At 29.6% G+C, this 23,795-nt stretch overlaps 6 protein-coding genes across 13 annotated transcripts in view; all 6 read right to left on the bottom strand.

Moving 5' to 3' along the window:
* Positions 1-3,571, bottom strand: part of LOC124500473 (uncharacterized) — a 4,034-nt gene extending 463 nt beyond the window's left edge. The window contains exon 1 of the mRNA XM_075734457.1: positions 1-3,571. This exon is cut by the window's left edge and continues 463 nt beyond it. Within this exon, the coding sequence (XP_075590572.1) occupies positions 1-1,759 (1,759 nt within the window). The 5' untranslated portion in view covers positions 1,760-3,571.
* Positions 3,572-11,338: 7,767 nt separating this feature from the next.
* The window catches only part of LOC124489798 (sodium- and chloride-dependent GABA transporter 2), a 28,428-nt gene continuing 15,971 nt past the window's right edge, over positions 11,339-23,795 (bottom strand). Inside the window, exon 8 of the mRNA XM_075734839.1 lies at positions 11,339-11,350. Within this exon, the coding sequence (XP_075590954.1) occupies positions 11,349-11,350 (2 nt within the window). The 3' untranslated portion in view covers positions 11,339-11,348. The remainder of the gene's footprint in view (positions 11,351-23,795) is intronic.
* Positions 12,609-17,686, bottom strand: LOC124489799 (Transport and Golgi organization 5). Of its 6 annotated transcripts, none has more exons than XM_075734842.1 (9): positions 17,310-17,686; positions 16,845-17,110; positions 16,412-16,755; positions 14,940-15,040; positions 14,612-14,813; positions 14,436-14,515; positions 13,682-14,323; positions 13,492-13,597; positions 12,609-13,422 (listed from the first exon to the last, which is right to left on the bottom strand). In XM_075734842.1, exons 3-9 carry the CDS (start codon positions 16,664-16,666, stop codon positions 13,165-13,167), a joined length of 1,644 nt encoding a protein of 547 aa, XP_075590957.1. In that variant the 5' UTR covers positions 16,667-16,755; positions 16,845-17,110; positions 17,310-17,686; the 3' UTR covers positions 12,609-13,164. The 6 variants fall into 6 exon arrangements, with proteins under 6 accessions (XP_075590957.1, XP_075590960.1, XP_075590959.1 ...); XM_075734845.1 differs by having other exon boundaries at positions 16,412-16,715; positions 17,310-17,676; XM_075734844.1 differs by having other exon boundaries at positions 16,860-17,110; positions 17,310-17,676.
* On the bottom strand, positions 17,827-20,035 carry SF2 (splicing factor 2). 3 transcript variants are annotated; one of them, XR_012832463.1, is made up of 5 exons: positions 19,701-20,035; positions 19,466-19,641; positions 18,649-19,409; positions 18,077-18,202; positions 17,831-17,949 (listed from the first exon to the last, which is right to left on the bottom strand). XR_012832463.1 is itself a non-coding variant. In XM_047052192.2 (3 exons), exons 1-3 carry the CDS (start codon positions 19,859-19,861, stop codon positions 18,706-18,708), a joined length of 1,041 nt encoding a protein of 346 aa, XP_046908148.1. In that variant the 5' UTR covers positions 19,862-20,035; the 3' UTR covers positions 18,231-18,705. The 3 variants fall into 3 exon arrangements, 1 of the variants encoding a protein (XP_046908148.1); XR_012832462.1 differs by having other exon boundaries at positions 17,827-18,202; XM_047052192.2 differs by lacking the exons at positions 17,831-17,949; positions 18,077-18,202 and having other exon boundaries at positions 18,231-19,409.
* Positions 20,250-21,318, bottom strand: LOC124489800 (putative myosin light chain kinase DDB_G0292624). Its single transcript, XM_047052188.2, has one exon. It carries the CDS (start codon positions 21,294-21,296, stop codon positions 20,253-20,255), a length of 1,044 nt encoding a protein of 347 aa, XP_046908144.2. The 5' UTR covers positions 21,297-21,318; the 3' UTR covers positions 20,250-20,252.
* LOC124489802 (uncharacterized) lies at positions 21,401-23,776 on the bottom strand. Its single transcript, XM_047052191.2, has 2 exons — positions 22,609-23,776; positions 21,401-22,536 (listed from the first exon to the last, which is right to left on the bottom strand). The coding sequence occupies exons 1-2, from the start codon at positions 23,165-23,167 to the stop codon at positions 22,055-22,057; spliced, it is 1,041 nt and encodes a 346-aa protein (XP_046908147.2). The 5' UTR covers positions 23,168-23,776; the 3' UTR covers positions 21,401-22,054.

Raw genomic sequence — 23,795 nt, 5'->3', positions numbered from 1 at the left:
TTGATGATAATATTGGAACATAAACATTATCTGCTTCGCCCAGTATAACAGTCGGTGATAACAACGATGTTGATGATAATGATGATGATGATGATGATGACATTTGTTTTGTTAGAATACGACATTTACGATATGGTTCACTACGTTGTAATGCATATAGAAAACAACCACCAGCCAATGCTTGCATTGTTAATATTAATACAGCCACTGTTTCCATAAATAAACTAGGCGGTAACCAAGCTATCATCGGTACTGTTAATAATGATAGATAGGATAATTCTTCATTCAACATTTTCGTCATACGTCTTCTATGTACGGTTTTAGATGGTAATTGATAATTTGAATCTGGATCATTCATTGAATATAAATCTGATGATGATGACGATAATTCATCCTGATAATAATTTTGATAATAAGGCGATGGTGATTTTGTTGTTGTTGTTGTTGTTGTTGTGGTCATTGTAGTCGTAGTTGTCTTCGTTGTTGTTGTTGTTTCAGATGGATTCGGTATCAATAATGGTGGATGATTATGATGGTGATGATGATGATGACCATTGGACGAATGTTTCAATCGTTTCCTTTTAAACCAATAATGATGATTCTGGCGATTATGATAATGATGATGATGATGTTGATTATTATGATAGGTATTCAATGTCGATAGATTATGATATTGTTTTTGGTCATTTAAAAAAGGCAACGATGGTATTAAAGTATTTTCTACTAAATTGGATGTAATAATCATCATTCCATCATGATTAACATTATTATTATTGTTGTTGTTGTTGTTGTTGGTAAATGTTAACCATTTTGGTGATAATAATGGCACTATTGTTGTTGTTGTTGTTGTTGAAATTGGACGTTGATTTGATGATGATATTGATGTGGTGGATGCCGATCTCGTCGATGTTGATGATGTTGAAGATGAGACTGTAGAGGAAGAGGAAGAAGATGATGATGATGATGATGAAGAAGAAGAAGAAGAAGTGGATGATGTAGTGGCATAAAATTGTGGATGCCAAAATAATTTTTGATTACTACTACTACTACTACTACCATCAGCACCTTGTTGTTGTTGTTGTTGATGATGATGGCCATCCTGGTTATTATTCATTTTAACTTCCTGTACCAATTTTAATAATACAAAAAAATAACTACTCTGCAAAAATAAAAACAACAACATTGCCAATGCATATAATGATGATAATAATATTGAACGTCTCATTGTACCGAATAGGCCACTTAGTGAAACAATTAATGATAAAAATTGTGCCAATAATTGTAATGATTCTAATGGGACCAATATTATGGCAACGATTATTGTGCTTATTATTGAAAATAATGTTAAAAAGGCCATTGAATAACGTATTGGTTCAAGTAATGTTTCTATTGGATGTTTCTCATTATCATCATCATCATCATCATCATGATGATGTCGATGATTATTATTTTGATTATGTCGAGAATGATGATATTTTGTTGTTATATTTGCAAAATCAACATCCACATCCACATCATCATCATCATCAACAAATTCTTGTTGTTGTTGTTGTTGTTGTTGTTTCAATGATAATAGATTACAACGGCAAGAATCATTAGCAGTACCGTTAATGGATAAATGTGGATAATAATGATGATTTTTATCCATAATAACAATATTATTATTACCATTCTTCAATACATTCCACCATCGTATTGACCATTGGAATCGACATAATAATCGATTTAAACGATATGATGATAATTTAAATTTATACATTTTTTTGATATTATGCAAAAACAAAAACAAAAACAAAAACAAAAAAAATGTCCCAGGACAGAATTTGAAAAATTAAAATAGATGATGATGATGATTAAAAATTTGAAGCTCTCACGATATTATGTGTGTGTGTGTGTGTGATGTAATGATAATAATTGTCACACTTTTGTTTTTTTTTTTTTTTTTTTTTTTTTGATAGACAGATTGATTACAGTTAACGATAGTTAAATTGTTTTTGATAATGATTTTTTTTCTCTGTATATGGTATATGATATGATATGGCATTCAACGAACGAACTAAACGAACGGAAAAAAAATTATGAAACAAATTGATGATGATGATGATGATGATGTGTTGCCATGATTATCGTGGATAAAGAATCAAATTAGAATATATGATTATTATTATCAAAAAAAAGCAGTAATGGGATGAAACATTTTTTTTTCTCACTTGCACGGCCATGAAGTTTCAACATTTTTAACATTTGATGGCTGAAAATTGACAAATTCCTTTTTTCTTTTTCTTTTTTTGATAGATTGATTGATTGATTGATTTGAATGAGCCAATTTGTCCACCAAATTCTGTTCTATGAAAGATATTTGTATTTTGTGCGTTTATTATAAGTTATTATTTTCGGACATGAATTCGGTATTTATATTCGACTTGGATGTTCATTTAATCATTTTTTGTTTTGTTTTTCATTTCTCCTTTCATCATTATTCTTTTTTTTTCTTGTTGTCGTTGTTGTTGTTGTCGTTATGAATTATAGATGAAATGTTTCAACGGAAATTCTTGATTCTTTTTTTTTTTTTTGTCGGTATTTTTTTTTGTTTCTTTTTCACTAAATGTCTCATTTATTTATACATATACAACAACAACAACAACGACGACGACGACGACGAACCCGGTTTTTTTTCTTCTTTTTCTTTTTTCATTTTCATTTATCCAGGATTCGGTTATCAAATGTTTTGGTGTCGTTTGTCAGGATTTATCGGGCATTATTATTATTATTATTATCGTTATTAATGTCAAAACTTTTTACACTGTGCAATTGTTTTCGTCGATATCATAATCATCATCATCATCATGCAGAATAATTTATTGCAAACATAATTACAGGTTTTGAATAATTTTTTCTTTCTCCGATGACGATGATGATAATAAAAATAAAATATAACAAGAGATGATTATTAAAAGAATCGTGAAGAATGATTATGTTGATGATATGCAATAATATATGGTGAATGAATGAATGAATGATGACAATGTAATCAAGTTAAAAAGTTGATTATTTAAAATAATAAAAAAATTTACATGTCATTAAAGTGTTGTTCACATTCATGGACAGAATTTTCACGACAACATTGTCATTGGCCAAATGGTCATCAAGAGAGTTTATTCAGGATTTGTGATGTTCATTCACAAACAATGATATGATGCACATGAAAAAATATATAAACAACAAACAGAATTCAATTTTTTACAATTAACTTTCACATTTTTTTTACATATATACACACAAAAATACTCATAAACAAACACAAACACACACGCACACACACAGAGACAAATAGAAAAAATCACTTCAATGTTTTTTTTTTTGTTCACTTGCATCGGTCGATTCTCAATGATGAATGTAGACTATAATAAACACAAACGAAATTCATTCCATGTTTCGTGTGTGTGTTTGTGTGTGTGTGTGTATACACCAAATAGATAAACACAAAACTCAAGAAGCAGAAGCTTTTTTTTGTATTCTTTTTTTTTACTCTACAGCCTTGTTATTTTTTTTATAGATTTTCTAGCCGTAGTCGTTTTCTAGACGGTCATTTTCGTTGACTATCTATCTATCTATCTATCTATCTATTATGCCATAAAACAGAATAATAAATAGAATTATTATATGCGTGTGTGTGCGAATGTGTGCGAATGTGCATGAAACAAAATATTACTGGAACACAATGATTATAAATTATTATTATATAATGTAGTAGTGGTTCAATTGGATGGGAACCAAAAAAAAAAAAAAACAGATTTTATTCTGGAACAAAACTACTACTACCACTACTATTATTATATACTATACTATCTATGAACGCAGAATCTATTTATTTGCACATGGATTTCTGTTCCATATATTTATTTATATATATAAAATAAATATAATGGTATGCAACATAGTAATTTTTTTCATCATTATGTTGTGAATGAACCTTATAGTTTTTTTTTCATAGACCAAAAAAAAAATTGATTCAAATATCGAATAGAATGATGAAAAAAAAAATCTATCAGTCTAAAAAAAACTACTAGTAGAACAACCACACACACACAGTACTTTAACATTTTCAATATACTCTCAAATGCATAAGATATCGTATATCGGATGTGTGTGTGCCTGAAATGTTGGCTAATCTTCCTTGCATTTTCTATTTTCTGATTGCCATACTGTACTGTGTGTGTGTGTGTGTATGGATTCTGTATTTTTTTTTTTTTGTTATTTTTTTTCCATGTTCATTCATTTAGGACACTAAAAAAAAAAAATTTTTTTTTTCACCAGCAATGTGCCATTGGCAAACTTACAAATCATAATATATATATATCTGTGCGTGTGTTGTAGTAGGATGTTTTATCTTCATTTTTTTTGCTGTTGTTGTTGTTGTTCAGACTATTTAATGGTTTGATTGACTGTTTTTGTTTGTTGTTTTTTTTTCACATGAAAATCTATTCAAAAAAAAAAAAATTGATAAACAAACACTTCTTAGGCATTTTTAATAATAAAATAAGATAAAAATATAGTGCAAATCCAATTTGAAAATATCATAACCTCGTCATCGTCGTCATCATCATAATCATATCGTCATAGACAAAGCATGGAATTTTTTTTTCGCTCAAAAAAAAATTTGCTATAAATGCTGGGTCGTTGTCTTTTCAACACCATCGCCACCGATACCATAACCAACACCAATCAATTCAAAAATGAAATGTATACACATGGCTCCAATAATAATGACCGACTGACCGTCCGACTGAAGGAATGATGATGTCAGTGACTATGAACGGAGATGAAAACAAAAAATACAGATAGAGGGATTGGGAAGTAAATGCTCGGTTTTTTTTCACACATATATAAACTGCGTTATGTTGAATGGGAGAAAAAAAAAATCTGAAACTTTTTATTCAAACACTCGACGTTGTCGTTGTCGTTTGTTTGTTTTAACTTGAAAAACAAAGAGAAAATGATATCGGAAAAGTTTCTTATAATTTGTATATGTCCGGAGATCAGGATCATAATCACAAAACAAAGTGATAAAACAAAAACCAAAAAGCTTTTTGTTACTTTGTTTGTTATTCATTGGAATTTTCACACTCTTAAAATTTCAATTATCATGAAAAATTTGAACGGAATTCAGGTGTTTTTTGCAGAAAAAAAACAATGGAAATTTTTCGGAATTTTGCCGCAAAAAAAGAGAAAAAAAATTGATTTTTGAAAAAAATCCAGATTCTATACCATGTGTGTTACATGGACAACACTAAATCATAACCACTACTGCTACTGCTACTGCTGCTGCTGCAGTTTGATATTTTAATCTTAATTCAAGCTTTAAATGAATAAATAAACGAAAAAAAAAATTATCAACGGCTGCTGTTGCTGCTGCTATTGGCCATCATTATCGCATTTGAAAGAATGAATGATGACAAAATTCTTGCTCTCCCTCTCTCTCTCTCTCTCTCTCTCTCTCTCTGTCTACAAATATTGAATTAAATTCAATTCAATTTGTACAGGAATTGAACTTGGAAATAAATGAAAAAATGAAAAAAAAACACACACACACACACATGGGAAAATCATGAACGAATGTGAATGGGTTTAATTCAATTTACTAAACATTGGCTGTACACTAACTACTAAAAACACAGTTACAATGACAGCAATATTTATATAATATGAACACAATATGGTGTTTCCAGTGTTTTGTGATGTTTTTTTTTGACAAAATTCATGTATTTTAATTAGTAAAACGAAAACGAAATTCCAATTAACATTGAAATAATTTATGAGATAAATTATCAGTGTAAACAACAACAACAACAACAAAAAAAGAACAAATTACTTGACAAAAATGATGGCGATGAAAATTAAAAAAAAATTCTGCGAATCCAGAACAAAAAGAATAATATTATTGCAACAATGACGTAGACGACGACGAGAAATTGATTGTTCAAAATGAAAAAGAAGAAAACAAACGAAAACAAATGTTGATGATAATCATCATCGATGATTATTGTCCAATGGCAAAAAAAAAAAACAAAGCAATGACAATGACAATGACAACCAATGATGATGATGATGATGATTGAAAATGAGAAAAAACAAAACAAAAAAAAAAAAAAAAAAGAAAAGCTAAATAATAAAAACATCACATGGTCATATAGAGAATTTACAGTGAAGAAAAGAAAAAAAAAGAAAAGAAAAGAAAATCTGCAATCGAATACAAAAAAAAATTGTTTGAAGTAAAACAAAAAACAGAAAACAACAACGAAAACAACAATAAAAACAAAAGTTCTTAAGTTTTGAATCGAAAACAATGATGCTGACGATGCTTTACTATCATCATCATCATCATCATCGATGAGGATGTGGATGATGATGATGATGAGGATTCTGGGTAATAGAATCGGGTAGATGGTTGCTGTAGATCTAAAAATCGAAAAAAAACAAACAACAAAAACTTTTTTTTCGGGTAATTAGGCTCGTAAAAAAAAGTGAAATTCCCCTTCTGTGTGTAACCATACACAGAGAAAAATTGTTTTTTTTTTCGTTCGTTTTTTTGGATCTGAAGAAATAAAAATGGAAGAAAACAACAAAAACAAACGGATGGACGATATACAATCTGTCGAATGGAATAAACGAGCTTCGACAACGATGGAAAAAAAACAAACAAACAAACAACAACAAATGTTGACCATAAAAAGAATAATGATGATCAGCGATGGATTTGCTATTTATTTTTTTTTGTCTACATTCCTGAAGTATAATAATAAAGTTCACGATTTTTTTTTCGTAAAGATAAACAAACAAACAAACAAGAAAACGATCAAATAAAATTTATTCTTTGCGTGTGTGTGTGTGTGTGTGTGTGTGTATGTGAGCCACTATTAAGGTGTTAATCCGTGCCATGTACATCAAATTCTGTATTCTGTAGGCATAATTCTTTTTGTACAAAGTGAAATGAATATGAAAAAAAATCATTTTTTCTATTTATATAAATGAAAAACGATTAATTATGATGATGATGACCAGTTGGTGGCCTTTTTTTTCGTTACAATAATGCGACATTATTATTTTTACGATAGGAAAAACAAGAATCGAAAGTGCCAGCAAATTTTGATACAATATATACATGTAATTTATTAACGAAACAAATAAACAAACAAACAAACAAAAATCCTAATCATTCAAGTATTGAGACAAAAGCAATTTTTTTGTTTTTGTTTTTTATGTTATTGGACAGGATAAACGTTTTCAATCAAACAAAAACGAAAAACAAAAATTTTGTGTGCACATGTGACATATATATATAATGCTGATGACACGATAGATGCTGAGATGCTGACTATTTTTTTTTTATATTCGTTTTTGTTCACTTTATATTCTGGCCAATTCTTGTTGTTATTATTGGTTTTTTTTGTTTTGGTTCAACTTCTTGTTGTTGTTTTTTATTAGATTCTCATATGTAACATAAATATTAAAAAATGAAAATAAAAACAAAAAAAAAACGGAAGACGGAATAATTCGTTGCAAACGGAAGAATGAATTATATTCCAAAATAAAAAACAACAACAACAACAACAACAACAACAAATGAAAACGGAAAACTAATTTCTATTCGTTTTTACTTTCACTATTTATGTATTTTTGGCTACATTTTGTTGTTGTTGTTGTTGTTGTTGGCCATCATCAACGAGCATGATGATGCCCGGAAAAAAACGACATATACGCACATTTTTTTTTTTTGGTAATGGTGGAATATTTATGTTTGTAGATTGTAAATTTTCATGTGATTGTTATTCGTAATAATAACAAATAAAATGTATGTGTGTGTGGCATAAACGAAAAAAAAATATGAATATATGAAACACTTATGTTTATTTATTACTTTGTTTGATGGTAAAGGTTTGTTGTTGCTGTATTCGTTAAAAGAAAATTTGCAATTTGCGTGAGAATGGAAAATTATGATTAAGAAAAAGGGAAAAAAATTTTTTTTTTGTTTCTTGAAACGAGAACAAATTATATGACAAATCCAAGGACTGTGTGTGTGTTGTAATTGGAATTCAACAAGGGATTTATATACACGAAAACAAAAAATTGTTACGTGTTTTGATCATAGAATTGGTATAACACTACCAGATGATTTCATATCCATTGTCATAATTACCTGGAAAAAAAATTTATCATACATATGCATGTCAGAGAATTGTTTCACACACACACACACACATTCACAGACAGACAAAAAAATCCATTTCCAACAACAACAACAACAAGAATTTGTAAATATTATTCCACTTGAAAATGGCAAAAACAATACAAATGAAAGAAAAATTCACGATTAAATGAAATGGATCTTCATTATTTATTCTCTCTCACAATCTCACACACACTCACACGGACACACATTACATGGAATCTGGAATTTGAAATTTTATTACCCCTCATTTTTCCATTATGCCCGGTGAAACCAAAAAAAAAAAAAAAAAAAAAAAAAAAAAAAAAACCCGAATAAGCTCCATAGAAAAAGGAGTTAATTTATTAGCACGATTTTTTTTCACTGTTTTTGTTTGTCATTCACACGAACATAAGAATAATCATCATCATCCATCAGACACTAAACAACAACAGCAACGACAACAACAAAAATAACAACAACAACCACATTAAATAAGAGTGTAAATGAGTGTGTGTGTGTGTTGGTCTGTTTGACTGGAAAAAAGATAAACGAACCAGAAACGAATGTGAAGAAAAAAACCAAAAAAAAAAAAAAGAAAAGAAAAAGATGAAACCAAACCTTGAATGTTTATGAAAAGCTATAAAACACGAGAAAAAAAATTCTTTTTGTTTTGTTTTTTTTTTCATTCATTAGATCGTCATCTTTTTTTTGGTTTTTGTTTTCATCATCATCAAGAAGTTTAATTCTGATAAAAAACCAGAAATTAGAAAACAAAAAACTATGCGACAAACAAAGTAGAGAGACCAAAATGGACAACAACAACAACAAAACAATTTGCATATTTTTAATTTTGATAATCATCAAGCAAATTTTTTTTCTATTCTGTGTTGTGTTGTTGTTGTTGTTAGTTCGTTAGTCAATTGTAGCAAAAAAAAAGCCAAATTTTTTTCTTTTCATTCTACCTTGAAGCCATATGATAATTAGGGATTCATTCTCTCTCTCTCCATTCCATTCTATCATTCAATCATTCGATGGGAATTTGTTTACCAGAAAACAAAAAAAAAAATTTCTGCTCATCCGAATGAATAATAAAATTTTGTTGCACAAACAAAATGAAATTTTTTTTTTTTTTGGTTTTCAATTAGTTTACTTTCAAATTGGAAAGCAGAAAAAAAAGATTTTCACTGTTACTAAAAAAAAAAAAAAAATTCTATTTAATCAGGTCAAATGTTTATCTCTTTCGTTTGTTGGTCATGAATATTAATGATGATTTTTCATTTCACATGATGATGGAAAAAAAAACAAAAAAACCTGGTGGTTATCTTTACAATCTCAAACACAAATAAAATGTAGAAAGAAACAGAAAAAAAACAGAAATCTAAAACTTTTTCAATATATTCACAATTCACAGTGTTTTTTTTTAATGATAGGCCAATCTTTAAGGATTGTGAGAGCATACACACACACAAACACACTTGGAATGATTCATTTTCATTTTCATTTCATTTTTTTTTTTTTTTTTTTGCTGGGTTAACAACACATTAATTTTCTTGTTAATTTATTCTTATAATATACCAGACTTGAAATGAAAGTGCATCAGTTTGAAGAGAGAAAAAAAAATGGCAACACTGCACTGGTCCAAATGGCACGTCAACAACCAAGTACAAGCGATGAAATATGAAATTCTTAAATGAAAATGAAAAACCAAAAAAAAAAAACAACAGCCATGAAAAAAACAGTATGGTTTAATTCATTGTTTTTTTCTTTCCTTCTAAAATTCTTGATACTTTCGTTGATCATCACGTAATACGTTGTGAGCATATTATCAATTAATCATTGGACAATTTGATTGAAAATAAAAATTGAAAATTATTATGGAATACATTCCAACAATGTCATAAAGTTAGTGGTGGTGGTGGTGGCACGTTTGTTATTCGATACTTATCTAGACATTTTTTTTTTCGTTCATTTGGCAAACAACACATAATTCTGGATTCTGGGAAAAAATAAAAATCCACTACCCAATGAAATCATTGATCGGATTATTATTTCGATCGTGTGATGATTTTTTTTATCACCATTATTGAAGAAAAAGTATATCCAATGATGAAAAATTGTTTCATTTTTTGGCTTGTCATCAAACATCATTTGTGATAATTTTTTTTTCTTTTTTTGCTACCAATATATATCGATTGAATATGGATGGCGAGATTTACATTTCATTAATTTGATTTGTTTTGTTTGGGCGCCATGAAACAAACAAACAAACAACATTCGTACATACAATTATCGAAATTATCCTTTTTTTCATTGAATTTATTTGGAATTTAATCAAAATGAATGACTGAATACCCAGAAATCATCATCATCATCATAATCAACATGAGTATGATCCCATTTACCTGAATAAATATAGGTCATACTTATCATCAATAGGGTGAACAAACAGAAAAATTTTAATTTTATTATCATCATCATTTTATTTCATTCGTTTGTTTGTTTGTTTGCAAAAAAATTCAAATTGCATTCCAATATCTCTTGGTTATTATTATTTTTATGGAAAAAAATGAATTTTTTTTCCACTGGATCCAAAATCCCGAACAAAAAAAAAGAAAAAAAAAGAATTTCCAATGATGAAAAAAAAATTGAGAAATGATTTAATCACATTAATGGAATCATCATCATTCTATAAATGGCTGAAATTGAAGCTTATGGGAGTAGTTGATGGGAAAATATTTTTTGTGATAGAGTAAAAAAAAGTGAACACAAACACACACACACACGCAAAGAGGAAAAAAAACCAGAATCAAATCAATCAATCAATAATAAGGGACTTGGTTGCTTATCACAATATATATTGCAACTGTGTGACTGCGATCCAAAATGAAATTCCAATGAAACTATAGTGCGAGAGTTAGAAAGAGAAAGAGAAAGAAATACTTTTCTTTTTCTTTTTCCATTCTGGTTCATATGCTGATATGCCACAAACATGATCAATATTGGCATCACCACCACCGCCACAGCCACCGCCACCACCATCAATGATCATTATTTCTCATTTCATCAAATCATCATTTTTTTTATTTGTTTATTTCGTTCCAAAATACATATAAACATTTTATTTGCATTGTTTTTTTTTCTCTATTTGCCATTGTCAAAATAAATAAAATCTCATTAAAAATTATCAATGCATCTCCACACCACCACCACCACACACACATAGAAAGAGAAAATTGAATTGAAAAAAAAACAGAAATTTTGCTCCAGGTTGTTTCTTTTGGAATCATCATCATCAAAGTATTGTATTTTTTTTTTTTTTTGACTGTAAACCTGTATATTCATGTCATTATTGTCAAAAACATACCTGAATTTCAACAAAAAAAAAAATAAAAAAATAAAAAGAATTGGAAAATACAAAAAATGACATTTTCCTTCTCTATTCTGGTTACATGAGTTTTGAAAAAGAATTCAGACACACAAAAAAAGTAGAAGAAGAAGAGGAGTAACGAAATCGATCCAGGACCGCAGGTTGTCCAAAAGAATCTTTTTTTCTTCTATCTTTGTTATTGTTGTTGTTGTTGTTGTTGTACATGACAATTGTAAAAAGAAAAGAAAATGAAAAACTTTTCTCTCTCTCTTCAATTGCACTGCATAGATGGCAAAACAAATATCAAAATTAAATGTAAAAAAAAATTCAAACACGCACCTACTACTATAACACACATACAACGAAATATGGTACTGAACATGACATTTTACCTGAGAAAATCGAAAAAAAAAATTCATCATTGCCACCATCATCATCAAGCAATATTGTCATTTTTTTATCGGTTTTTTTCTTTTTTTTTTGGACAGAGAAAAAATATAGATACAAAAATGAACATTTTCATTTTATTTCATTTCATTTTTTATTTGAGATGCGTCAGCAAAATAAAAAAAAAAAAGAAAGAAAGAAATATTGAAAAATAAAAATTCAGCACTCACTTTCAATGTCCAATCAAATGTAACGACAACGAAATGAAAAAAAAACGAAACTTTTTTGCCATTCAAAAGTTGATTTTGTCACCATCATCATCATCATCATCATCAGTTCATGGCGAAATGAAAAAAAAATTGGACAAACGTTTGAATCAAGTGATCGATAAATTTCTTGAACAACAAAAAAAAACTTTCAGGTTCTTTTTTTTTGGCCATTTCTAATTGAAAACAAATTGACTGTCACCATTATTAGAGTTGAAAAATGGAAATATTGAAATATATTGTCACACACACACACACACATGACAATGACAGTGACAGAAATGACAAAAAAAATATGAAAAGAAAACGAAAAAACGAAAACCTGTCCATAAACACCATTACCGCAAATTTTAAAATATTTTTGACATCAAAATCCATCTTTGTTGTTGTTGTTGTTGTTTATAAAATTTAAATTTATTTCACATCATCATCATCATCATCATAGGAAAGAGATTCATTTCAAAATTTATCACACACCATCACTCCATTTATATACATTTATATTTCCATCATTTTTATATTGACAACACATATAAATAAGTTTTCTTGTTGTTGTTGTTGTTGTTGATGATTAATAAATAATTTACACACATTTGTCACCCGGTTAATGTATTAAAAAAGGGGATGATGAAATGATGGATGGATTTTTTTTTCTGGAAAGAAAGGGATGGAAAAAAAGAAGGGGTAAAACTAGTGCTACTATACTACGAATAATTTGAAGTAAAAGGAAATTGGAATCTTATTTTTTTTGTTGTTTTGTTTTGTTTGGAATCCAGCAATATGATCATCATCATCATCATTTTGCTGTTGTATAAATAGGAAAAAAATTACAAAAAAAACAAACAAATTGCACAGCGACATCTCCACATATAATTGTCAATAGAAAAATTTTAAAATTTTAAATCCTAATTTTCACACTTTCATTTTGGTTCGTTTCAATCATTTTTATCCAATTTTTTTGGTGATATTGTAGTCGCTTTCGATTGTGATTTATTATTATCATCATCATCATCATTATTGGCCATTGTCGTATCACCAGAATGTTGTTTTTGCTGCTGCTGTTGTTGTTTTTGTTTTTGTTGATAATATTGTTTCAGATTACTTTGGGCCATTGAATTGATTATTGATACCATAAAATAAGTGACCATTATAATGACAAAACTTTCAAATATAAACGAGATCCATGATTGGCCCTAGGTGATTTAGCAGAAAAAAAATTAGAAAATGACAAAAAAAACACATTTACCAATAATATCATTTACCTTGGTCTGAATCATTTGGTTAGTACCACGATGTAGGCTTTTCTTTTGATGTTGAAGATAATCACGTAATGGTTCATGTATATAATGTCCAATATATGGAATGTTTCTACAGAAAAATAGATAAAAATTGCAACATTAAGCCTCATGACATATCAAATGGGTAATAATAATGATTATTTTTTTTACATACCTACAAAATGTGAGTACACTTTGAACATAAACTTCATTGAAAACAACAATCACAACAAGTTTTTGTATATGCATTTTGAAAACAGCTTTTCCTAATAATGTAGCGCCGAAAAATGTCCAAAATGATATCAATGAATAACCACAAATGATACCGGCCAAATCGAATAATGGATTCGGTATTGAAGCACAGGCTAGAATTCCAAAGAAACCCATTCGTTTCATTAGCAATACCATTTTTGTTTTCAATGTTTGTCCCCATGATGATGTACGACGTTCAACATTAGTGGTGGCTGGTTCTATCGATGAATTTGGCTTATTACTAGTAGACAAATCATTTTGTTGCTGTTGTTGTTGTTGTTGATCACCGCCATCAACATCGGTTGTTACCAAATCTTCTATTTCTTCCAATTCTTCTAATATATTATCATCATCTACATCTTGACCTTGATGCATGGCCAAACGATGAGCCCGAGAAATGAAATATGGAGGCAATTCACCCAATGCTGTACCGGCTCCCCACATAAATGCTTCTAAACGTACTTTTGACATAATCGACCATACATTTATTGATGATCCAATAGCAGCAGCAGCAGCAGCAGCTGCAGTAGCTGAATTAGAAGCAGTATTAGTTGGACATATAATCCTATATGAATGGATCGGACAAACAAACAAACAAACAAACACAAAAAAAAAGAATCGAATTAGAAACACAATACTGTTTGTCATTTATAAATGATCATAAATCAAAAACATACTCATCTGGATAAGGCGGTTCAGGAAAATCCAATGAATTACATTCATATGCTGCTAATGTTACTGATGCGATATGTGGACCCTGTTTTTTTTATCATCAAAATCAAATAATAACAATATTAATGAGAAAATTTTGTTTCAAAAACAAAACCAAAAAAAAAAAAAAAAAATTATTTACCAAATATAATATAAAGGTATGTAAACCGGTACCCAAACCAACCGATGATAAAATGCCTAAACCACACCAATAAAGACACCATGCTAAACGTTTATAAACATATTGTACATATGGTTGATGTCCACCTTCCAATTGAAGTGCCAGAAAAAATATCAATACAAAAATTGTCATTGAAAGACAAAGTCGTAGATGATGTATGATCCTGAATATATTTTATATATGAAATGAAATGAAATGCAATACATCATACACACAAAAAAAAAGAAAATAAATAAATAAACACATTAATTAAACAAATGAAAATGAAAATAAATAGCAAAAGACTTACAAGAAATTATAACAATTGTTGAGCAAATCAATAAAATTATGTATAGCATGATAGATGGTTTTGAATGGACGTCGCCAAAGAACCAATGATTGAATTTCATCCTAATTTTAGCAAATGACAAAAAAAAAATTTATTTTTAGCATCAAGAAAATGGAATTGTTTCAGAAAGAATTGTCTCATATTTCAAATTCAAATCATAAATTATCATCATCATCATTCATATGTGTTGAAATGTCGTACTTTAACAGCTTTTGGTAATTGATGATGATGATGTTTAGTTGATTTGATTTGTTCAGCTACAAATAAATTATCATTATTATTGGTCATTATTATCATTGGTGAATATTCTTTGGTTTGTTCTATTTTTGTTGTTGTTGATGATAATGTTTCATCAACAAACAACATTTGTTCAATGCCATAATTTGATTCATCATGTGAATCATCACCATTGTTGATGATCAAAAATGGATCTGAATTGGAATTTTTTGTCGCAGATACATTTTCAATTTCATTATTATGTAAATCTAGATCGACTTCTGACATTTTATTATTATTGTCGCCAATAGTGATCAATAGTGTTTCCGTTTGGCATTTGATTTATATCATACAATAATAACTAAATATTGATAACGTGGACGTGATTTCACTATTTCGCAAATTATTACACCGTTAAAAATCATCATTTGGTTCTATGATTCACATATTGTTATCGCACAATAGTTTGTCGATTCCGGTACAAACATTTTGGTTCATTATCATTTATCATATATCAACTTGATCAACATGACAACACAAATTGATCGAAATGAAATGATAAGAATAAATTGATCGATTTTAATGACAAATAATGATGATCAATGACGTTGCACATTTATCGATTTATTTTATCACTTTTTCTTCACAAATAATTAAAACGAAATATAGAAAGACTGAATTCACACCCATATATACTATTACTATAAATGAATGATGATAATCATGTTGTATGGATATTTTTTTCAAATTTATTCATTTCAGAATCTCATCGTTCAATATAAATGTGTGTGTGATGTAAATTGAATATATGAAAAAAATTGAAATGGAGCCAATTGAAAAAAAATTCCAATATGCTCATAAAGGACGTAACCCGATTTTTTTTCATTATGATTGTCAAAAAAAAAATTCGATTAAAATTGACGTCAAACTTTTAATCAATAAAATATTCATCTCATTTCATCTCATTATCATCATCATGATCATCATCGATCCTAAACATTAAAGACAAAGAGTGTCATTTGGGACTAATAAGCTGAAAAGTTTTCGATTCGACATAATTTTGAATATGAATATAAAACAAAAAAAACAACAAAAATTTAATCGATCAAAAGTATAGAATTCATGATAAAATTCGTCGCCAAGGAATCATATCGATCAACAACAGAATAAACAAACAAACAAATTCTAAACCATTAAGATTTCCAAAAATTGCTTACCTTTTGCCTTTCAGTTAGATGATGATGATGATGAGAAAATGAAGATGAACGAGTACGAGAACGGGATGCGGAATAATTTTCTTCTTGTTTATCATTATGATGATTATTCACAAGTCCATTCGCAGCAAATTTAGGCTGACCATTTGCCGATTCTTTTGACTTTTGAATATGAATGGTCGAACCATTTTGTTTGTTGTTTTTGGTTGTTGATCTGCTACGTAAATTATACGAAGCTGTTGTTGGTGATGAAGGCATTTTGTTTTGGAGAAACAAAAAAATTCGAATAAGAATTCGTTCGAATATGCTGTAGCAGTAAATTTCAGATGAAAAAGAGAAGAAAAAGGCTGTTAAGACAAAAAAAAACAGATATTAAAACTAATCATCATTATCATCATCATCATCATCATGTGATGATGATGTGTCATATACATACAAATTTATCGTTTACTTTTAATTACGTTTAATATATTTGAATGCCAATGATGATGATGATGATGATAAAGAAACAGTCTGACTTTTTGTCAATGATTCAATGTCTTGTGTCTTCTTTATCGTCGATGTTTAATAGAAAAAAAATTACCATATGCTACGATGCACAAAATGATGATGATGATTATTCAAGATCAAGGAACAGACGAAAATAATGATGTTAAATTCCTGTATAGAACAATGATGATGATGAAAAAAAGAATCTTTGTCCTAAATGATTGAATGAAAGACAGCAAAAGAAAAACATTACGTCAGATTATTATTGCTGAAAATTTAATAAAATACGAAACTGGGAAAAAAAATTTTTTTTTTCCAAAATGCGGAAAAAAAATAAAAGGAAACAAAACAAAAATTCGAACGAACGAAATGATTGATTGAACATTGAAAAATCAGTTTGTTTGAAAATAACCTGATTGTTGTGATGTCAATGATCATCAGATGATCATCATTTGTGAAAGAAATCAAGCCAACAAACACACACAGAAGTTCAAGATGAATATAGAGAATTAATAATTTTCTTCTTGGCTCGTCTTACGATGATATAATTTTCAACTTATTACGTATACTTTAGCAATATATTGTTGTGATGATGAATATGACTTGTGGTGGTGGTGGTGGTGAAATAGAAACAACAACAAAATTGTAGCAACATATTATGGTGAAGAAAAAAAAATCATACGACTTCTTCTTGATCTGTTTTGATCATTGTATGGAAAAAAAACAAAACCAAATCAGGTTGCCGGTTTTTTTAATGCATACGTTGCTCAAAGATTTTTTTTTATATATAAAAGTGTGCAGACGTTTTAATTGTCCATAATGGCCGATAGATGGCACGTTGTAGGTCCGTTTTTTTTTAATATAAAAAATTCAAACTTTTTTATATTTTTTTTTTATTATTATCATTTTTAAAAAGATTTCATAATTCATAATTTTAAAAACAAATTTATCCATCTACAACAAAATAATCTGGCTTGGTTGTCCATGGATTATCTAAGAAAAAAAAAACTTGATCAATCCAAACCTGGCCATTGGCGATCACAATCATCCACCTTGGTAACAAAACAAAAAAAAAATGTTAACGTGATCAACAACAAAAGAAAAACAAAAAAAAAACCAAGACAAACAAACACAGACACAGAAACATCATATAGACTCAATGTATACGAGAATCCTAACCTTTGGATCCATTGGATTCACCTTTATCCTAATTTGTGTATGATTTTTTTTTCATTAAAAAAAATTCATTCTGTTCCTGGTAAAGGATCGGAATCCATTGGATGGTCTTTATCCAATAAAAAAACACTAAACAAAGTTAAAAAAAAACGCAAGGAAGAAAAAATGAAAAATTAATTTACAATTGAAAAAAATGCATTTTTTGTTGTTAATAATCAAAAATCTCAATCCGAAAAAAAACTGTAAAATGTAGAATCATTATCGATTAAAGGTCGATTTTTTTTCTATAAAAAAATGTCCAATTGTGTCTTTTAAATTGAATATTGTGCATAGCTGGAGAATTTTTGTTTGTTTGTTATGAATTAAAATTGAACAAATGAGAGCAAAGGAGAAAAAAGATATTTGAGGTAATTCTGTGCTTTGAGAGCAATGAAATCATTTTTTTTTCAGATAGACATATAGATAGGGTGCTGCAATCACTAATGAGATGGTAGAATATTCCTATAGCATATATTATAGTATGTGTGTGTCATTTTTTTCGAAAGAAAATAAAACAAAAGAAAAAAGAAAATAACCATCTTAGAATTTGTTTTTCATTGTTGTTGTTGTTGGAAAATTTTTCCATCATCAATTCAATTTCCTTCATTTCGTATTGATCTTGATGATTCATTTGTTCGTTCACCAGATGAACTATCCGGTGAACGAGATCGAGATCTGGAACGATCTCTATTATAATTATCATTAGGTGTACGAGAACGGCTACGGCTATATGATACGGAACGTGAATATGACCGTGAATGACGATTATGACCATTAGATGTTTTATTATTGTTTGTTGATATTTCCAGTGAACGAGAACGTGATTCTCTTGAACGTCTTGATGATGGTGTACGAGATCTAGAAGATCGTGAACGAGATCTTGATCTTGATCGTGCCGGTGGTGAATATGTTGGTGAACCACGTGATCGTTTTGCTGCAGGCGTTATTGAACGTGAACGTGAATATGAACGGGATCGAGAACGCGAATTCGATCGAGATCGAGAACGCGAACGAGATCTTGAACGTGAACGGGATCGTGAACCATATGCCGTTCTTGAACCACGACGATAATTGGATCGAGAATTAGAAGAATCTTCTGTAATCCGTATATATGATGTTTCACCTTCATGTGAACGAAATTTTGAACCATCTAGTTTGTTTATAGCATATTTCATATCATCACGACGTAAAAATTCGACAACACCGCTACCATCTTTAAAAACATCCGCGTAACAAACATCACCAGCTTCACGCATATGATCTTTTAAATCTTGCCATGAACCAGATGATGGTAAACCTGTTTGCAAAAGAATAAATTCAAAATTTTTTTTCAATTTTTTTTTCCTACGTTACCTGTAACTTTAATACGATAACTAGAACGACGTGCAGGTGGTGGCCGTGAACTTGAGCTTGAACCTGATTTAAAAACACCACCAGGACCACGTTCACGACCACGTGGAAATTCTACACGCAATTTATATCCATCATAATCATAACCATCACGTTCATAAACAGCATCTTTTGCATCTCTTTTATGAAAATAAATTATTCAAAATATTCAGATATGACAAATAATCAATCAACTAACCTAGAATCGGCAAATTCAACAAAAGCAAACGGTGGACCACGACGTGTTTTAAGATCGACAAAAGTAATTTTACCAAAACGATAAAATAAATCTTCGATATCTTTTGTACGAATATCTGGTGGCAGATTACCAACATAGATTCGACATCTACTTCTTGACATTTTTTTTCAATTATCAATTATAAAAATGATGAAAAATTTATTCCGAAACGATTCTAAAACATGCAAAATAATTCCAATATATTCAAAAAAAATGTGATATTTACAACCAAAAAAAAAAATCGAAATGAAACCAAATAATAAAAAATCTGGTGTGCATTGCATTATCTCAGCAACAACATGGTAGCTGTAACATAAATTCTTACTGAACACTTGTAGTAGTGGCACTATTCAAACAAACATAAAATTGCGCCCTTTTTTCATTTTTTCCATGTTCTTTGTTGTTCTTCTACCACCATACACACACACACACATTGCTTGCAAATGGCGAATGTTGTTCATATGTCGTTTATGAACGGAACATAAAATTTCAAATCAACAAATTGAATTTTTTTTATTTTTTTCGTTTCAATTGATTAGCTTTATTTTGTGCTCGATTAAATGATTCGATTAGCCATGGATCTTTGGTCAATTGTTGCATCGTTATACGAATACTTGGATCTGGTTCAATCATACGTTCGACAAGTGTACGTAATTCTTTCGATGGTTTCGCTTTCATACGATCCTGTTCGAAATCCCATTTTTTTGCCACCATATCTTTGACAGCTTGTTGTCGATCACGAAAATCGAATGGTAATTTTGTTGTCATCATAATGAAAAGTGTAACACCCAGTGCCCAAATATCCACACCGAATGCAATATAAGGTTTTCGAAGTAAAATTTCTGGTGCCATAAAAATCGGAGTACCACATATGGTTCGATTCAATGCTATTTCACCTTGTGCATCATGATGTTGAATTCGACTAAGACCAAAATCGGTAACCAACAGAAGATAATCACCAGTTATGGATGTTGTATCTTTTTTCAATAAAATATTACCCGGTTTTATATCACGATGTGCAATGCCCAATGAATGCATATGATTGATTCCACAAATAATTTGAGCAAAATAAAGTTTGGCCTGATTTTCTGTGAACGGGCCAGATTTGTTGATCAATTTACTGAAATCGCCACCATCAGCTAATTCCATGAATAAATATAAACGATTACCACTTGGTGATAAAGTCATAAAATGTTTCATCAGTTTTACAATGTATAAATGTTTCACTTTTTCCATGATAAACAATTCATTTTTCATGTCCATTATTCTTGAATCTTTCATATTATTACCTAATTGACACATTTTACAGGCATTTTTTGTATTTTTCGTTAAATCAACGGCCATATAAACGACACCGAAACCACCTTCGCCTAATTTATCTTCTAATTTATATTTAAAAAATTTAATAACATCTTCTTCGGCACGAAATTGACAGCCAGCACCAATTTTATAAATTCCCGTTATCTGTTTAGGTTCCATTTTCGATGGTGTTGGACCTTTTTCCAATGGAAAAAGACCTTTTGATTTGGATTTCGATTTCGGCTTTCGTTTCGCCATTGCACGAAGAACAATTTTTTTCTAATGGATCAAACCAGAATTTATAAAGTAGAAATTTTTTGTTTTGAAATTCTAAAATTTAATTTCAAAATATAAACAAAAAAAAATTCAAAAATCAAGTTTATTATCGCTAATCAATCAATAATTTGATGTGACAAACATTCACCATCATCATCATCATCAATAATTTGTATTTTCAACAAAAAAAATGTGTTTCCTATTCAAGATTAACGTCTTCTTACAAGCCAACAGGATTCCAAATTAATCCAAAATTATTCTCAACTAAAGAATGATTTTCAATTATTTTGGAACCCTGTTGGCTTAAAGAAAACGTTAATCTTGAATAGGAAACATGTGAACATTTAGTGTTGATTCAACAAATTACAATGATGATGATGAATGAATGAATGAATGATGAACAATTCAAAACTTGATTGATGAGATTGTGAAAATGTTAAATAAAAACAAACGACAACAACAATAAAAATTATTTTTTTTTGGTATTTCAACAGAAAATAGTTAACTTGGATTAATACAACAAGAAGACAGCGATGATGATGATCATGATGAAATTATTGAACATGATGAAAATGGTGATAATCACTATTTTTTTTCTCGAAGACTAAATGAATCAGTCAATGTGATGAATATATTAAGATATAGATAGATGAATCAACGAAATATTATGCCATACATGCCAAGTTTCTTTTTGTTTTGTTTTGTTTTTGAAAGCGATGTTGGACTCTGTTTCATTCATTTTAGATTATTCTTCGATTTGTGGAGAAAATTTGTACGAATATAATGACAAACAACAAGAATGCCGATGGTATAATGTTGATAACATTAGCAGCTGATGTTAACATCGATGGTTCAATATAAGATGGTGGTGGCCGATCAAAATATGAACAACGACGATCATAAGCATCATCTAATGGAATGTATGAAATATTTGTTTCCGGATCAACTTTTATATTACGTGGTGGTTCACAACGCATATAACGGCCTTGATCATTATAATAACCATAATGTCCCATACGGCCAAGACCTCCAACCATTCGGCCTAATTTATAACCACCATAAGCACCGAGTGCTGTACCGGCCAATGCACCAAATCCAGCCGTTCCAATACTTCGACCAATGTTAAGACCTTTGCCTTTACGATAGCCACCGCTACCATAATTATTGCCATATGAATGTCCAAACATATTTCCACTACCAAATGTTCCAGGTTTATTTTGATCTATTGATTAAAGAGGAAAAATTCAACATTATAAAAAAACGTTCATTGAATTTTAAATAATGTAATACTTACATCCTGGATAAGGATTTTGTGCTGGATAACTTGCCGATTGTTGAGGATATCTTGGATAATTGGATTGTTGTAGATAACCACGACCACCAGCAGAACCACCACTATTTAATCCCGGATAGGGTGGCGGTGGACCAGCTGGATAACCACTATGATGTGATGAACCAGGATATGCTGGTGGTGGACCAGCTGGATAGTTTGGATTATATGCAGGTTGTTTTGGATAAGGATTTGATGATGAACCAGATGAATAAGCAGGATTATGTGCCGGTTGTTTTGGATACGGATTTGATTGTGGTTTAGGTCTAGATTGTTTGGATTTAGATCTTCCACCGCCCAATATAGATTTCATTTTCAATTTACGTTTAACAATATGATGTTCATCACCTTGATGATAATTGAATTCAACCTGTTCCATTGGTTGTGAAGCTGAATCTGGATGTTCATATTGTATTTGTTGCCATGTTTCAACAATCATTTCATTGATTAATAATAATACCAAAAGATATGCAAAATGATTCCAATGGAACCATTTTCGTAATCTAATCGTAGATGAAGACATTTTTTTTTTAATTCGTTGTCTTAGCTGCCTTGATCATTTGATGATTTTAATGATGAAAAAAAAGACAAAAATTTTGTCATCAATATCGATATATTATTCTGTGTGGATGACAAATGATGTTATGATGAAATGCCAAGTACAAGAAAAAAAAACAATGCGGAGTAAAATTTTTTTTTATCGATCAATCAAAAAATGAATCAGTTGGTAATAAAGTTGGTAATGCGTAATCATCCATACAACCAAAAAGGAAATTATCGATTTTGGAAGATCAACACAAAAACGCACCACACACACACAAAATGAAGAGCTCAATATTTTTTGAGCTGCTCAGTCAGTTTATCTTCTATGACGTTGCCACAACACACAAAGTAATAATTTGAGTACGTGAGTAATAAAAAGCGGTGAAGCAGCAGTTCGTTATTCATTCATTTTTCTCTCTTCATTACAAAATGGCTCGAAACAAATAAATGGACAGTAAAAGATGGCTGTGGTATATTGATTTGTCCATATATTTATAGATGTATATGTAATGTATATGAACTTTCAATTTCTTTTTCATTGCGTTGCACATCATCATATAGAATGGACAAATTCTGTGTCTATTCATCATCATCATCATTCATATATA

The sequence above is a fragment of the Dermatophagoides farinae genome, chromosome 10 (genome assembly GCF_024713945.1).
Source record: "Dermatophagoides farinae isolate YC_2012a chromosome 10, ASM2471394v1, whole genome shotgun sequence".
Classification (NCBI taxonomy): domain Eukaryota; kingdom Metazoa; phylum Arthropoda; class Arachnida; order Sarcoptiformes; family Pyroglyphidae; genus Dermatophagoides; species Dermatophagoides farinae.
This window is presented reverse-complemented; position numbering and strand designations above follow the sequence as displayed.